This window comes from Rattus norvegicus, chromosome 6, assembly GCF_021556685.1.
Source record: "Rattus norvegicus strain SHRSP/BbbUtx chromosome 6, alternate assembly SHRSP_T2T, whole genome shotgun sequence".
In the NCBI taxonomy this organism is placed as follows: Eukaryota; Metazoa; Chordata; class Mammalia; order Rodentia; family Muridae; genus Rattus; species Rattus norvegicus.
In genome coordinates this window covers 112,904,459-112,920,744 of record NC_141539.1, presented here as the reverse complement: position 1 = coordinate 112,920,744, position 16,286 = coordinate 112,904,459, and the positions used below count along the sequence as shown (strand labels likewise).

At 44.6% G+C, this 16,286-nt stretch overlaps 1 protein-coding gene across 3 annotated transcripts in view; it reads left to right on the top strand.

Moving 5' to 3' along the window:
- Positions 1-16,017, top strand: part of Tmed8 (transmembrane p24 trafficking protein family member 8) — a 34,396-nt gene extending 18,379 nt beyond the window's left edge. For 2 of the 3 annotated variants that reach the window (XM_087554651.1, NM_001432135.1), the window contains 5 exon segments: positions 166-247; positions 5,868-5,997; positions 7,918-8,044; positions 8,245-8,550; positions 9,778-16,017. In XM_087554651.1, the coding sequence (XP_087410777.1) occupies positions 5,875-5,997; positions 7,918-8,044; positions 8,245-8,550; positions 9,778-9,995 (774 nt within the window). In that variant the 5' untranslated portion in view covers positions 166-247; positions 5,868-5,874 and the 3' untranslated portion in view covers positions 9,996-16,017. 3 annotated transcript variants of the gene reach the window in all.
- The last annotated feature ends 269 nt before the right edge of the window (positions 16,018-16,286 follow it).

Sequence of the window (16,286 nt, the reverse complement as noted above, 5' to 3'; positions counted from 1 at the left end):
TTTTTTAGACAGTGTCTTAGGTATCCCAGAATGGCCTCAAACTCTTTATGTAGCTATGGCTGGTCTTGAACTCCTGATCTTCCTGCCTCAGCCTCTCAAGAACTGAATTATAGGTGTGTGCTAGTGTTTCCTCTGACATATCAAATTCTTTCCATGATTTTCTAGAGAAGGAAGATCTGGAAAGCACCAAAGTGAACTCTCCGCTGGCTTCTGCCCCTGATCCAGCAGCCCAGTCCTCACCCTACAGGTAGGGGCAAGCAACTGCTTGGGATAAAATGCTCCTGAGGTTTGTCCCGAGACCGAAGGAAAGTGTCCGTGACCGTAAGGGGTGAGGCACTTGCAGCTTTTTAAATGTCACTTTTCAGGTTAAACATGATCACCTTTAGGTTGCCATTCTCTTTGATACTATGTATTTTTATTTGATGTGTATGTGTGAGTGCCTTCATGTATGTCTGTGTACATGTGCATATCTGGTGCCTCCAGGAGCCAGAAGAGGGATCATTCCCTGGAGTTAGAACTCTAGGGTTCTAGGCTGCTGTGAGCTGCCTGAGCCGGGTGCTGGGAACCAGACGAGTTCCTGTGGAAGAGCAGCCAGTGCTCTTACCTACATCTCTGCCGTCACCAGGCTGTCTCAGTTTTCTTCTCTGTCCGTCTTATCCACCCGCTGTCGCTGATGTGCATGTAGTAGAAAGGAAGGGTTATACTGAGTCATAGCATGTGAGGAAGCCATGAAGCACAGAGTCTGCTGTCACTAAGTATCCTAATCCAGCCGCTCAGTGCCTGTGCAGTGCTGCCCGGTAGAGCCTGTGGTCCCATGCCCCGTGCAGACATGGCTGTGGATAAAAAGAGAGTTTTAAGCATCTCATGCTTCTAGAGCTGTATTCAGTTCTATCTCGTCTGCGTATGAAATAATTAATAATGTAGCTGGGGATAATGTAATAAGTAACCATGCACTGTTTGAATGTTTCTCAGTAATAATAGAAACGATGTTTTATGAAATAGTGGTTTACTAATAAATACTGTGGTTTAAAATGTATTATCTCTTCAATCCTTATAACCCCAACGAAATTGGTATCCTTCCCTGTTGTTAAAGTGAGAGTGACATGGAGAGTTCTGTACTTGGCACTGGGTCCCACAGCTGTAGCCCTCCTCATGACTGATAGTAGAGAGTTAAGTTTTGCACTTAGAAAGGCTACGCTGGGGCTGGAGAAATGACTCAGCGGTTAAGAGCACTGACTGCTCTTCCAGAGGTCCTGAGTTCAATTCCCAGCAACCACATGGTGGCTCACAACCATCTGTAATGAGATCTGGTGCCCTCTTCTGGTGTATCTGAAGACAGCTGCAGTGTACTCATATAATAAATGAAGGGGCTGGAAGATGGCTTAGTGCTTAAGAGCACCGACTACTCTTCCTGAGGTCCTGAGTTCAAATCCCAGCAACCACATGGTGGCTCACAACCATCTGTAATGAGATCTGATGCCCTCTTCTGGTGCATCTGAAGGTAGCTACAGTGTACTCATATACAATAAAATAAAATCTTAAAAAAAATAAAATAAATTTATAATAAATGAATAAATCTTAAAAAAAAAAAGGCTACGCTGTTACATACAGAAATCTTCCTCAAGGCTTTTTTTTTCTGTGTGGGGATGTGTTGTCTGTATGTATATCTGTGCACCATATGCATGCTTGGAGTCCACAGAGGCTAGAAGAAAGTATTGGAGTGACAGACAGTTGTCCTCTGGAAGAGCAGCCAGTGCTCTTTAACTACTGAGCCATCTCGCCAGTCCCCCTCCCCCATCCCCCCAAGGTTTTAATGACATCAAGTCTTTTATGTTCTTGACCTTCCCTAAGGTGAGGGACTTTTATCTTCCTGTCACCTTCTCTTAGGTGTGAGGGGGGTCTAGAGAAGTAAACTAGTTTATCAAAAGTAAGTTTCTTGAGAATCATGTAACATTCTTAGACAAAATGATTTAATTTTAAAGTTTTGTTTATAAATTTGGGAGTAAGGAAGCTCCAGCCCACTTAAGGGTAGAAGCCGGGCACCTGTGTTTAGTGTTGGTGGGAAATGGAAACAATGTAGCTTTCTGGCGCGTCTAGTGAGGCTGTCTGCCTGGCCAGCTCCTCCCCATCCTTCAGGCTAGTCTTCCTATTCTGGGACAGCATAAGCTAGAAGACTTAGTGACTTAGAAAGTTTTGTTTTTAAACATAGTCTATCACTGGCATCAACTGATTGGAAACTTCTCTTTCTCAAAATAACCTTTTGCTAATTCTTTAGACCATAAAATTCTAATATGAATATTAAACTCACGTGGATATTACAAGCCTTCTTTAAAGTGTTTTTAAATTGGTATTAGATGGCTTAGTGGTTAAGAGCATTTGCTTGCTCTGTAGTCATGAGGACTGGGGTTGAGATCCAGCACCCACATAACACTTTGGGCAGGTCCCGAATAAGGGGAACAGAGAGAAGAGGATCTGCTGGGCTTGCTGGCTTTCAGGCAACCTGAAGTGTGAGCCATGGCTCCAGGTGGGGACTTTGCCTCACAGGAACAGGCAGACAGTGATTGAGTTGGTCACATGTCCCATCTGACACTCTCCTCTGGCCTTTGTATACACATTAGTATGTGCACCTGCACAAATAAATATTCACATGTACATAAAACAAAAGATTAAAATATTTTATAAGTAAAACTGTTTGTCCAAGGTAGCATTCACACAGGCAAGGAAGAGGCTTGTCGGTTTTAGATGCAACATACATGTAACCTTAGGTTAGTAATTCTGCTGAACTCTGAGAGGGTCAGTTTTCCCAATGTTACAAATGGTAGTGTGATCCAGGATGATTCTTGTTCCCAGACAGGAGCTAACACATCCTTTAACTCTTCAACAATCAGGAGATGGCTGCCATGTACACCTGAGATTCTTGTAGGCTCTAAAACCTGAAGATAACTGAACAGTCCAGGGCACAGTTGTTGTGGGTCTTAACCCTGCTGAGTGAGGCTTGTTTCATCACCTGTGAAGTGCCCTGCTATATAAATAACTGAGAAAGGAAAAAAGTCTTCCAGCTGGAGTCTAATAGAGTCCCCAACACTAGGATATCAAAAGCCTGCACCATCAGTGAGAAGACAAACAAAACCAGAATTGTTCCCTCAACTGCAAGAAAACATGAGTGTCTCTAATTTGGCACTGTGTAAGGGGTGAAAACCCCTGAGGATAGGAACCTCACCCCGTAGGTATCTGTTTTCTGTCCAGTGTGGTCGAGACAAAACACTGTTTTTCCCAGTCGATAGTATTTCCGCTGAGGCCCCCACAGACCAGTGAGAGAGCTTGGTACAAGCTTTGACATTATACCTTTAATATTCCCTATGTTTCAGCTATGGTAAATTTTAAGACAAATGCGTATCTTGCAGTCAACACAAGGTGGTGCATATTATGTCAGCTCATGGTAAGTGCAGTGAAGGAAGCTGGGAAGTCATTCATACAGTGGCATGGAGGAACCCTCTCAGAAAGTGATCCTCAAGTGAGGAGCTGAGGGGAGCATGCAGCAAGCTATCCAGAGGAAGATTCTGGTTGTGTGAGGCCACAGTGAGTACACAGGCTCCCACAGGAGTGGCCTGGAGAGCTGAGGTTTGTTAAAGATCCCAGCAGTCACTTCTGAGTGACCTGGGCACAGTCCAGGAGAGAAGGTCAGAGTTCCGACAGCCTGAGGTCCCATGTTAAGGGCTGGTTTGAGAAACCAGGCGCACAGAGCAGGTATGGCCCAGTTCCCAGTATACATCTTGCTTTCTAGTGAGGGATGACAAAAAACAAACAAACAAACAAACAAACAAACAAAATGGATTGAGGATTCTGGGTTTCTAAGAATTACAATCGGTTCGCCCATTTCCCATGTACAGTAGATGACTTAGGCAAACTTGAATCTGAGTCATCATGTTTGCTCTAAGGTGGGCTGGCATGACTTGTGTATTCTAAAAGATGGCTATCTTTATTTGAAGAAGATATAATCTATAAATTAAAAATGATTTTCTTATACTACCAAGGAAAACAATGGTACTGATAGTCTAAGTCAGGGGCTCTTTAATGTTTACAGTTTGAATAATTAATGGAGACTTCAAGAATTTATTTTTCTCTGTATTACAGCTGAGTGTGGTGGCTCACACCTGCCATCCTAGTGTTTAGGCGGCTGAGGCAGGAGGATCACTAAAAGTTTGGGGTCAGTATAGGCTATAGTATAAAACATTGTCTTAAAAGACCTCCAGTTTTTTAAAAAATCATATTAGAATTAAGACCTAAATTTACAACATTGTATAATAGTGTAATTTCACTCATTTGAAAACAATAATTAACTCATTACATAGAACTATAAATAGTCTTCAATGAAAATGATGAACTTCGAAAGCAAATATAGAACAGTAAGACAGTACAAGTCCCTTTAATGTCTGGTTTAATAAAGGACAATTGAATTTTCATCTCCGCATCTTGATTCACTCTGCTGTCCTGTCGCATGTCATGTAGTCTCTGGAAAATTCCACTGCCTACTTCAGAAAATGCAGAAAAGAAAGTGGTATTTTGTTAGTATTCTGGAAAGTTTTAATGTGTCAGACTCTCCCAAAGGGTCCTAAGTACTACGAGGCCATGCTTTTGTGACTCCTGCTTTAAAAATAAGATTCATGTTGCCTCTTATTGGCAATAGGTTTTCAAAAGGTCTGGGGATTGTGCTATTCCCTGGGCTCTTTACTCATGTTCTGGTCTCCCTGAAGCCAGCGGAAATGGAAGGCATCGTAACTCATACCGTTTCATGACCCTTTCCTAGGGAGACATGAACACACCCATCTACTCACCCCAGGTCCAGCACAGAGGACACAAAAGTTCTGCCCAAGTATAGCCACCGAGTTTAATGGGAACATAGAGATGGGCAACCTACGATGGCTGCATCAGTGCAGAAAAGGCCTCAGTCCTCCCAGCTGTTGTAATTTCCCGTCTATTCTTGTGATTAATCAGCAGACACTTTCTGTTCAGTGGCCAGTTTCTCTCTGGCTCAGGTAGCCTCATCTCTGTGACTTCTGTGTGGAAACAACTGGGAGTCCCAACTGTGTCTAAAAATCCTGGTTGGAGCGAGTAGTGAGTGAGGAATAAAGCCATCCCCAAAGGAGAGGAGAGCAGCTGGGCTGTGAGATGGCTGGGTGGTGAAGAGTGCTGCTGTGTAACAAGCCAGGCATCCTGCAAATGCTTCAACATACGTTCTCAGGGGACTGATGCCCTCTCCTGGCCTCTGTATGAACACAGGTGCCCCCTTGTACACAACACACACACACACACACACACACACACACACACACACACACACACACACACACAGAAGAGAGAGCAGAATGATGATTACCAGGAGTTGGCACACAGTAGGTGGAATGTTGGCAGAATAAATAAGACCAAGAGGTCTCTGCTAGCACGGTCACTTACTAATAGTACTTACTAATAATACACTTATACCCAAATTAAAGAGTTAATTAAGGATGTACTTATAATACAAAATACAAAAAGTAAGTATGTGGAGTGATGACTATGTTGACTCATTTAATCATTTCACAGAACCCACATATATTACAGCATCATACTATGTGCCACAAACATGTTCAGCTGCCCTGAGTCCATCTGCACTGAGCTGTGTTTGCTGTGCTCTGGAGCCTAAGGACAGGCTTTCAGTTCGTGCCCTTACTGAGAGCCAGTCAGTGGTCAGCTAAAGTGACACGGACCTAAGTGCAGAACTCAGGAGGAGTGGGTGTCTTTTGAGTGCTGTTGTATTTCAGGGTTCCTCTGGAAGGATTGCGCCTATTTAAAGACCCTTGAACTGACATGTTTTCTCCCTCTGAGAGGCCACAGATGGTGTCTCCAGTGAGTAAGGATACCACGGAAGATCTACAGAAAGCGGCTGGCGCCTCAGAGGCTCAGGCTCCGGGGGAGCAGGCGTCACTGCCAGCGGGCCAGACGCAGGTCCTCAGTGAGGTAGGGCATACCTAGGCTTGCTCTTAGGGAAAAGGCGAGCTTCTAGCACCCACACTTAGGAACATACTGGCTGGGTTGGCACTACCAAGACAGTGGCTTTCAGAATTCACTGTCACTCCCAGCAGGCATGTCCAGCCTTTGGGCCTTGGGACATGTCATCATCTATAAAGTTCACACTTGAGAACTGTATTGTTGGGTTATAGAAAAATGCTTTTTGAAAAAAACCTCAGTGTTTTAAGTAACTTTGGGTTTCATACAGCCCAGGGGACCTGGGTTAGACCCCCTGTGAAGCATCTCATGTTTAATTATTTGGAGAATAATGACTGTCTCTCCCATACAGCCTGTCACACAAAAAGTGAAATATCGGAACAGACATCCCATGTTCTCTAAGACCTTGGTGTGAACAGCCTGCAGTCACTGTTAGCTGGACTCTGGAGTGAGGAGGGCTCTGTCTATAGGGTCTGTAGGACGGTGTTAGAACTAGTGAGTCCTCCACCCTGGGCAGGGCAGGTGGGGATGGTTTGTGTTATTTGCATGGTTAGTGATGACGTCATTAGAATTTGCATCAGTAAAGACATGAAGCATTACACCTTTTGCATAGTGCTTGGTAGTTTAAACCTCATTTATGCTGATCACAGTCCTGTGAGATAAGTGCCACGGTGTCCCCACTTGGCAACTGTGGAAGCTAAGGCTAAAAGCTTTACTCAGGCTCTGCTGCTAAGTCAGCCGCAAATTAAATCCACAGTGTAAAGGAAGGGTTCCTTTAAACACGGTAGCCAAGGTCCGGTTCGCTTTACTTAACTGTGTGGATGAGAAGGGGAGGGCTTGGCCTCTGAAACAGATCTTGGGAGATCACTGCCCTGGAGGATTTGATTTACTTGCACAAGTACAGTTCCAGCCTCTAACTGGATTGCTGACTCACGGGTATGCTCTCCCCCACGGGCAGTAGGTATAGCTTGTTGAGTTGCCCACCAGCTGGGAAGGAACAGGAAATAAAGGCAAAATAACATGAAGCAAGGCACACAGTGTAGGTGATTGGGAGGGAAGTCCTGTAGGCTGATTGCAGACGTCTGTGTGGGTCAGCAAGGGCTTTTGTATCAGATGCCGTTTGTATCATTTTATGCCAAGTTGGGTATCTGGGTATCAAACGGAACAGTCCTGTGGCTGGCTTAAAGTGAAATTGTAGCTTATACGAGAACATTGCGAGCTAGAGAGCCGGCTCCGGACTCAGTAATAACGAGCAGTTGTTGCTTTTTCAGAGGACTTGGGTTTGGTTCTCAGCACTCATATCAGGTGGTTCACGACTGCCTGTAACTCTAGCTCCAGCGTATCTAACGACCTCTTCTGTCCTCTGCACACACACACCTCAAAGAACATTGCTAGTGAAATACAGGGGGGAGGGTGCAGTGTGGGGGTGGGGGAGAACTAACTTCTAGCCTGAGGGGTGAAATTAGGGAGAAATAGGAAAAGGATACAGAGGAATGAAAAGAACATGGAAGGAAGAAAGGAAACTTTGAAACCAGATAGTCTCTGTGGTGGTTTTGGTAAATATGGTTGCTGATAGTGATATAGAAGTAATTGTTGAGTGGAGTAACCTTTGATATAGAAACGATGCTTGCAGTTGGGAATGTGTTCTGAGGATATTTGTGGGGAAGCTTTTGCAGAGCGTCTGGAAGAAAACAAAACAACACTCTTCTAGAGTTGCAAACACAGGGAAGAAAAGACTCTTTAGGGGGCATTTTGGTGCTGTTAAAAAGTAGAATTTGGGGTTAACTTGCACTTGGCAGAAAGAAGCAACGTTGATTTGCAGGCTGGCTTTCCAGATGCAGTATCAGGGAAGAGGCGGGGCAGCCTGCATTTGGAAAGATGCTAATTGGAATCTGACATCATAAGCCCTCTAATGAGAATTCTGTTGTGTAGATGGCCAAGTACCAAGCGCCACAGCGACCCGAAGACACAGTTATGATCCAGTCTGAGCACACTGGGGCTATAGATGTCCTTTCAGCGGATTTGGAATCTGCAGATCTTCTGGGTGACCACAGGAAAGGTGAGACCTTTGGAAGCGTAGGAAATAGTTTCTTCATTTCCAATAGATACTTGAGGATGGAAGGCGAAAGGAAGGAGAGAAACAAGTTATGAAGGGAAGTGGTGGGAGCCCTTAGAAAGAGTGTTGTATGTTAACATAGCACAGTGCTGGGTCAGGGACATTTCCCCAGCGGCTCAGTAGTAAGCTGTCTGTCCTTTCAGTCTCTCCACCTCTGATGGCTCCTCCATGCGTCTGGACCTTTGCCAAAGTGAAGGAGTTCAAAAGCAAGCTGGGGAAGGAGAAGAACAGCCGTCTGGTAGTGAAGCGGGGAGAAGTAGTCACCATCCGGGTCCCTACCCATCCCGAGGGAAAGCGCGTCTGCTGGGAATTCGCAACTGACGACTATGATATTGGTTTTGGAGTTTATTTTGACTGGACCCCGGTAACCAGCACTGATATAACTGTGCAGGTCAGTGACTCCAGCGAGGACGAGGATGAGGAAGAGGAGGAAGAGGAAGAGATTGAAGGTAAATTTTGCTCAACCTGGTTGCTAGTGGCTGCTTTATGGGTTTATCTTCCCACTGAGAAGGCAAGGCAGCATTGCGAGCTGATGGGGTCTGTATTGATGCTTTGGGGGGGGGGGCTTCCCCACTCTTCCCCTCCCCTCTACTCTTTTAACAAGTAACTAGTTATTTCCCTGTTCTCCGTGTGTGTGGATGGGCAGCAGGATTTGCCAGATGACATTGGAACCCAAGGTTATGTTTTTTCTCTCTTTGTTTGGCATATTTGTTCTCGACTTTAAGCCCCACGCTAGGGCTTAAGGTAAAAAAGTATGCCTCTCCTCGTTTTTCCCTTCTTTCTTCCAAACTGCCATTACTAGAAGACTACAAATTTTTTGCTTCATGTTAAGAGGAGTGGTCTCTGCTCCATTATTTTAATTCTTTAAAAAAAAATTTTACCTATTGTATTTTGTGTGCATATTTTGCCTGCTTGTATGTTTGTGTACCACATGTGTGCCTGCTGCTTGTGGAGGCCAGAAGAGCATCAGATCACTGGGCCTGAAGTTTCAGATGGTTGTGAGCCACCACGTGGGTGCTGGGACTTGAGCCCTCTGGAAGAGCAGCCAGTGCTCTTAGGCACTGAGCCATTTCTCAAGCCTGGCTTTGCTCCATTCTTATTTGCGATGTCTACTCGAAGTGTGACAAATGGAGAGGAATCTAGAAGTAACCTCTGAGCTTTCGTTTTAGTCATTGGCTCGGATGTCTGACCACGAATCATTCTCTTCATTTGCTTTTTCAAGTCTGCCAGGGAAATGCATTTCCATTTAGAGATGAGGGGCCTTCTATCTTACTACTTTTCAAGACACCAAGGGGAAGTTTTAGGGTCACATTATACAGTTTGTTTATCTTTATTTCCTTTCTGGTGGCTACTCCTTTCATGTACTGTAAGGCTTTCCAGGTTTTTACTCTCTTAAGTAGCTTTTCCCCATTGGAAACTAGACACTTCTAAGGTTATCGGGCTGGATCATGGTTTCTCAAGAAAGGTATTACTGTTTGTTTATTGAGACTCTTGACTCTGGGCTACCGGACGCCAGTTTCATTCCACAGTCATGTTGATGACCAAGTTCTATGGACTTTTCCTAGTGCATGTGGGAAGACAATAGGGTCCCCATGTGAGCACCACTCTCTCACCTTCAGGCAGGATGTATTCCATCTATAAACTCCTATCTAAACTCTGCCCTTTTGCTCCTACAGAACCCGTCCCTGTGGGAGATGTGGAGAGAGGCTCCAGGAGTTCTCTGAGGGGCCGCTATGGGGAGGTCATGCCTGTGTACCGGCGGGACAGCCACCGAGATGTGCAAGCCGGCAGCCATGACTACCCTGGGGAGGGCATCTACTTGCTCAAGTTTGATAACTCGTACTCCCTGCTTCGCAACAAGACTCTCTACTTCCATATCTACTACACTAGCTGAAGGATGCTGGGCTGGGGCAGGCTGTGTTTGCTGGCTGAAGCAGGCTGCCAGCTGGTGCCTCTTGTGTATAAGCAAGAGCCTAAAGTTGTGTGTGGGGCTCTGAAGCCTCGTGCCCTGCCTGGCATGCCTGACTATTGACCCCATGTAGCTTTCTCCTTTCTTGCCTTCTGCAGGTGGTGGTGTAGTGCTCCTGTTCTGTGGTCCCTGACTCACACTCTTGTTTCCGACTCCAGCAAAATTCCTCTCAGAAGGCCCCTCCCTATGAGGCAAAAGCCTCCAATGAAGTAGAAGGATGTCTTTTAAGAAATTGACTGACTCTGGTAAAGCTCATTCAGGTTGCCGCTCACTCTTCTCCAGAGCCTGTCATGCCAGTGTACTTTAGTAGCGCCTACTGTCTTTACATCTCGAGGTGCCAGAAGAGGGAAAGCACACTGTCTATGAAAGAGCCCAAGAGTTTGGATGGAGAGTGCTCTGTCCAGCCTCTCACCACTGCCACACTCCTGCCTGCCTGCTGGGTGTTCTTAGTCTCTGCTCAGGCCGGGAGACCTCACTGCCTTGAATGGATATTATTATTCCTGATAAGGTAGATCCTTCCTCCTTTCTTTTCACCAAGTCTGTGTTTCTGTCATGTAGCAAGAACCTCCAAGCAATTGCAAGCTGTGGTCGGTGTCCTCAGAGAAGAAAAGCGGCCTCTATCACTTCCTGTCTCCAGTTATCTCCCTTACTAAGGGTGCTGGTAGTTGATGAAGAAAGGGTGGAAGATAACCACTGAGTTATCTCAGACCCTGCCCTTTTGGAAATCAAGTATTAGTGCCTCCCCTCCCCCATCCCATTTTAGGCCATGTGTGTTGCGTACAAAGTTTGCCTTGGAACCAAATACAGTGAAACCCAGTCAGGTTTGCAGTGGTTCTGGGTTTGTGTTTTTATATCGAGACGGGAAGCTTTTGGTGGTCACCGTCCTTAGGGAAAGTAATCATGGGATTTTGCTGTCGCTGCTGACCGTGTGTGCTCCTTACTTGACCAAAGCCTGCAGGCGACAGCCTCTGAAGTCTGTTCACCCTGAGGTGGTGTCACAGCAGAATTTAGTTGTGTTGTAGTGGGTGGCCACAGAGCGGAAGTTGCTAGGGCCTCAGTGGAGAGGGCACCCAGAGGGGCGTGGGCCTCTGCAGCCATCTGCACCTCTTCCTTTTCCAGTCTGTGTTGTCTATCATTCTTCTGAATTTTGAATAATTAGGTTTATTTATTACTGTATTTATGGTTTTAAAGCACATTTCAGTTTGCCTTTGAGACAGCTCCTGTCTGTTTCCCAAAGGCCTCCCATGTGCTCTGAGCCACTATGGCCACCTCTTTTATGGCGCTAAAGATGATTTTAGAGCTTGGAAGATGATCACGTGTGTTCATTGCAGCATGTCAGCCCTGTGAAGCTTTGGGAAGTCTGCCCTTTCAGAGATGGAGGATTCCAGCCTAGTCCGTGTTAAATACATCTCAGCGCTCCCACTGAGGGAGTCTAAGGTGATGGACACAGATGGACTTAAAGAGCTGAGGGCGAGTCAGAGGTAATCGAGTACTGAGTATGGGATGCCAAAGTCCTTTTCCTCCTTTGACACCTCCTCCCTAATGCTTTGTTGGCCGTTCCTTTATTGTGTGGTTACCTCACACCAAGCCTCTCTGTCCTACAGGAGTGATCACCTAAAGAGCAGGGTCTTGCCAGTAGGTGTGTGGTCAGGAACAAAGGGAATGAATGCATCCTGCAGCTCTGTCAACCTAGAAGCAAAGCCTGGGCTGTATGGCCTGCTGCAGTCTCTCGGTGGCCAGTCAGTGCCACCCCTCCATTCTTCCATCATTGCAGATGGGCTTTGTGGGTGATTATACTGGCAAAACCCACATGCCCTCTAAAAATCAGTAAGCCATTGGGGCCGCGAGACAGACCTGCTCATCAAGGCGTCAGATGGCTGGGCTGAAGTTGAATCTGCTTTTACTGATTGAGTCCACTCTCCGTTTCAGAAACAAACCCTCTTTGGAGCTATTTTCAAGTCAGTGGCGGTCTCTGATTTCTCCTGTTTGTTGTGGACCCCTGACCTGCTCTTAGCTCGGTAGCCAGGCCCCTGGGGCTTTCCCTAGTTACTCCATCTTGTCTTTCCTTGGGCTTGTTTTCTTGTAGTGCATAGCAGGGAAGTAGAGGGGCTTCTCATCTCCCTGTGTACTGTCACTTGCTGGGCATTCTGAAACCGTTATCTCTTACTGATTCTTCCTCAGGAGGGTTTTGTTTGTTTGTTTTTGTTTTGTCTCATGAACATAAAATGCCTAAGGAAGACACGCCCATGTATAATGCATTCACTATTCACACACTACATTTTTGGAATAAGAAACCTTGAGAGACAAAGTATTATTCAGTGAAACGCAGGTAATTATGGAGAACACAGAATGCATACCTTGAAGGTTCTGAGAAGTGTCAATTCCTTGGTCCCTCCAGTTCAAGGTTAAAGAATCAAACAAATAAGTTATCTGCTTTTTTGCTTGCCCTGCTCTTTAGAGTACAAATAAATACTGTGCAGTTAAAGGAAGGGGTGCTAAAAGAGCAGAGATTAGGATTCTCTTCACAAGAGTGGCTGAGTTCTTAAAATTTTTTCAATTTGTCTAATTTCGTTACTTTGTTAAGAGACAAGGCTTTTTAAAAAGACATATCTAAAATGCTATTTTTCCAACATCTTATGAAAAATTTCAGCAAACAAAAAGCATACACTTACATCCGACATATACTTTTAAATTTCAAACTACCAGTTTCTAAACAAAGAGTCTAGCTTTTAGTTCCCATTGACAAACATCCACTTGGAGGACGTCTCCGTACTCAGCGTCAGCTCTCAGTCAGAGAGCCCTGCTTACGAAGAAGATCTCCTTTTCAACATGGGCTGCCTAAAAGGTCTTCACAAAAATGGCCATCGGCCTCCGTCTTTCAGAAAGCTAGCTGTTTCTTCCGGCTTAGCCTCTCTAACTGCCTATCAGTGTCAGGGTGTAGCTGTGTTGGAGAGCCTTCCTTCCCATCTGTGGCTTTCTGATTCCTCAGGACGCTCACATGCAAACACCTTCCTCAGAGAACACATAGAAATAGGTAGCAGCGTGAAAGTAGACTATTCTTAGTTATTTTCCACAGATGGATTCATGCACTTTAAAACTATTTTATTTGGTATTTAGGAAAAATTGACTTTTAAAGAAGAATATATTGTCCCACTATATGAATATAGACAAGTTAATCTGTAACTGTTAATATTCATGGGCTTAGATATTATTGTGGAGTTTATGTGTACGTTTTGATTTTGATGAGTTATACTTAGCTCCTTCTTTGTGAGGACCCTAAATAAAGTCTGTGATTGTATATTTATGTTTAAAGACCACTCTGCAAAAAGTTGCCTTTAACGTTGGTGTCCATGGTTCTAAGGTGTGGGATTGAGTGACCCTAATATTTATGTAGATGTTTTTAGTGAACAGAGAGAAGGAGGCACAAATTAAGTCTGTGCTGCTCCAAAACTGCCTTTTAAATGGACAGTAAAGGGTGTCTATTTAAAGCGGGATAGAACAGAGTCTGGGAGAGGGATCAAACCACCATGTATGTCCCGGAATTCATTTAGTGCACTAGTGCTACTTTGTCCATTGGAACTGCTTTGTAAGCCAGAACCTTACTGGTTCTTCTTGTGCTCACTGGAGAACTCTCCAGCCTTCTTTGCCATCTGCTAGCAGGATCAGCTAGATGCATTTTGGGGTAGGACTTCTCTGCTACATGTAACCCTGTCCTGTCTCCATTCTTTAGAGCTTAAGAGTTAGTCAGTTCCACTTGTGGTGCTGAAGCCACAGTTGTGAATGTGTCCTCGAAGGCATAATTCAGATACATTTAGTCCAGTACCACAAACCCTGTAGTCATGTGAGTGCGGGGGTAAGAAGCTGACCTCCCTAGCCTGATGGTATTGACATCTTATAACCAAACAGCAAACCACACAGTTTTCTCTTCCAGGGCTTCTATCTAGGTTTCTCCTGGGGCTAAACATCCACATTAACCACTGTCCCTAGGTTTTTCCATGACCAGAAGTATAGAATGTCTGCACTTTGGGAAAAGGGAATCACATGTTCCCTTTGAAGGGTGAGCTTTCAGGTGAAGGAAGGGAACCGGTGTCCTCCTGCTGTGCGGGTACTTTGTTAAAGGGCATGGGTTCTGTAAAAAGCAAGTCCTTGTGTCTATCGTGTGCCCGTGGTCAGGGAGCTGCACACTTTCTTTGGAGAGTAGAAAATAAGGATCAAACCCCAGGCACAAGCTGAGTATCTGATTCCCACTGACCCAAGCAAGCACTCTTTGTTCCTGGTGGCATTTTGGGTGACACTCAGGCAAGAGCTTCTTGGATCTCTATGTATTGGATGCTGGTCACTGGCAGACTTGTCCTTTGTGTAACTCATCTAACATTTGTGTGCATTCCCAAAGAAGATCCAGCGCGCAGAGAAACACTGTGAACACTTTGTGGCCAGACTGCAGTCACTGTTCCTGCAGTCACACATCCTGCTGAGATGTAATATAGCCTTCTCTAGTCCACTGTCTCAAAGCTAAGAAAACGCATAAGGCCTGATAGGGTATCGATAATCTGGCTCCTTTACAAACAGCTGTTCTCACGAACTGAGTACAAAGACAGTGCACTGGCTGTGAAGGTGTAGGGCTGGTCTTGGTTTGAACCCATGATCTGATTTTTAGCATGTGGATTACTGGCATGGCTCTTCATTCTAAGATACAATAAAAATGGCGCCCCAGAGACGTGGGAATATGCCCTGCTTTATGAAATTTCAGTTTCCTGTCATTTTAATTAGGAAGCTTTTTGGCTTATCTGGAGGTAAAATTGTGTATGTGAAGTGACTTATGGGAACAGAGTATATTTTCTAAAGTTCTGACAGAGGATCATGAAAGATTCTGAAGTTTGGAGTTGAATCATGTGTGGTCTCACTGAAGAGCCCTACCAGTCAAGGTTGAAATGCCTGGTCTTTAATGGCTCCTTTTCATTGTCATTGTTCATTCTTAGGTTCAGGCCAGGACTCATCTAGAAAACATTATCTTAATTCCTTCTCTCATATCCTTAATAGTACATTTTATTAAGACGTTTTATGTTAAAAATGCATCTGTGTCCTGTTTTGAGATGATTGTTCCATAAGCGAATTAGCTTTCATCTAATCAGCCTGAGTTATTTCCATTTAGCCTTGTTAGAGAACAAGTCAGTCTGGAAAAAGCAATCCCGTGATGCATGACGTTGGTATATCCATGTTCCCTTCATAATGGGAAGTATTTTGAAACCCACAGGAGAAATGTTTGATGCTTTGTAATAAAAACCAAAAGCATTTGCAAATGCTTTGTAATCAAAGTGATAGATCCGAGAGAGCAGAGTGGGTAAGGACAGTGGGGAGGCAGGGAGGTGCGTGGAGAGTTCCTGAACCACGCCATGCCATTTGCGTAGATATCCAAAGGGCTACTTTGGAGCCATTGTCTGAGCCATCAGTGGTTAAAAGCGATGTGTTTTCTTGGTAAATGTTTAAGCAACTGACAACCATGAAGACATGCTTTTTCCTTACTGTTTCGTACCGTGTGCTGATGCTAACCAAGGTTACCAAAGGCCTGGAAGGGAAACTGTCACACAGTCTCGTCTTTTTTCTTCAGAATACAAACAACTCCAAACTCTAATCCATTAGAGTAACTTGTTTTCCACGTCTCCCTGTCATGAGAAATGCTGTCCATGTATGATTTCCACATTAAGAACTCTTAGTTCTTTTGTTCCACTGAGTGGTTGGTTTTTCTTCTGTCAGACAATGTTTTCTCACCTCAAGGCACTGAATGTGTTGCTGTGATACACGGATGAATCCTGAGCCATGGTTTTAGCAGCTCAGTTGTGGTGTTTTTATATTATGTGATAGTTTTGTGAGATGCTTTTGTGCATTTTGTCTTCTTTTTCAAGTTTTGAAATCTGTCATGAATAAACTTTTTCACTGTGCACCTAAAGTATTTGAGTTCTGTCTTAATAAGCCTGACTGATGCCTGTTTGAAACTTCATCGTTTTCTCTTCAGCTTTAGAGGAAGCGTATTCAGTGAACACTTGTGAATTCTTTCATAATCTACTAAGATTATAAAAATTAAGAAAAACTGAGACTAAGCTGAATGTCTGTAAATTCCTGTCAAAGGGAATCGAAAGATGGCTCAGCCATCAAGAGCACGTGCTGCTCTTGTAGACGACCCAGGTTCAGTTCTCAGTACCCACACAGTGGCTCAAC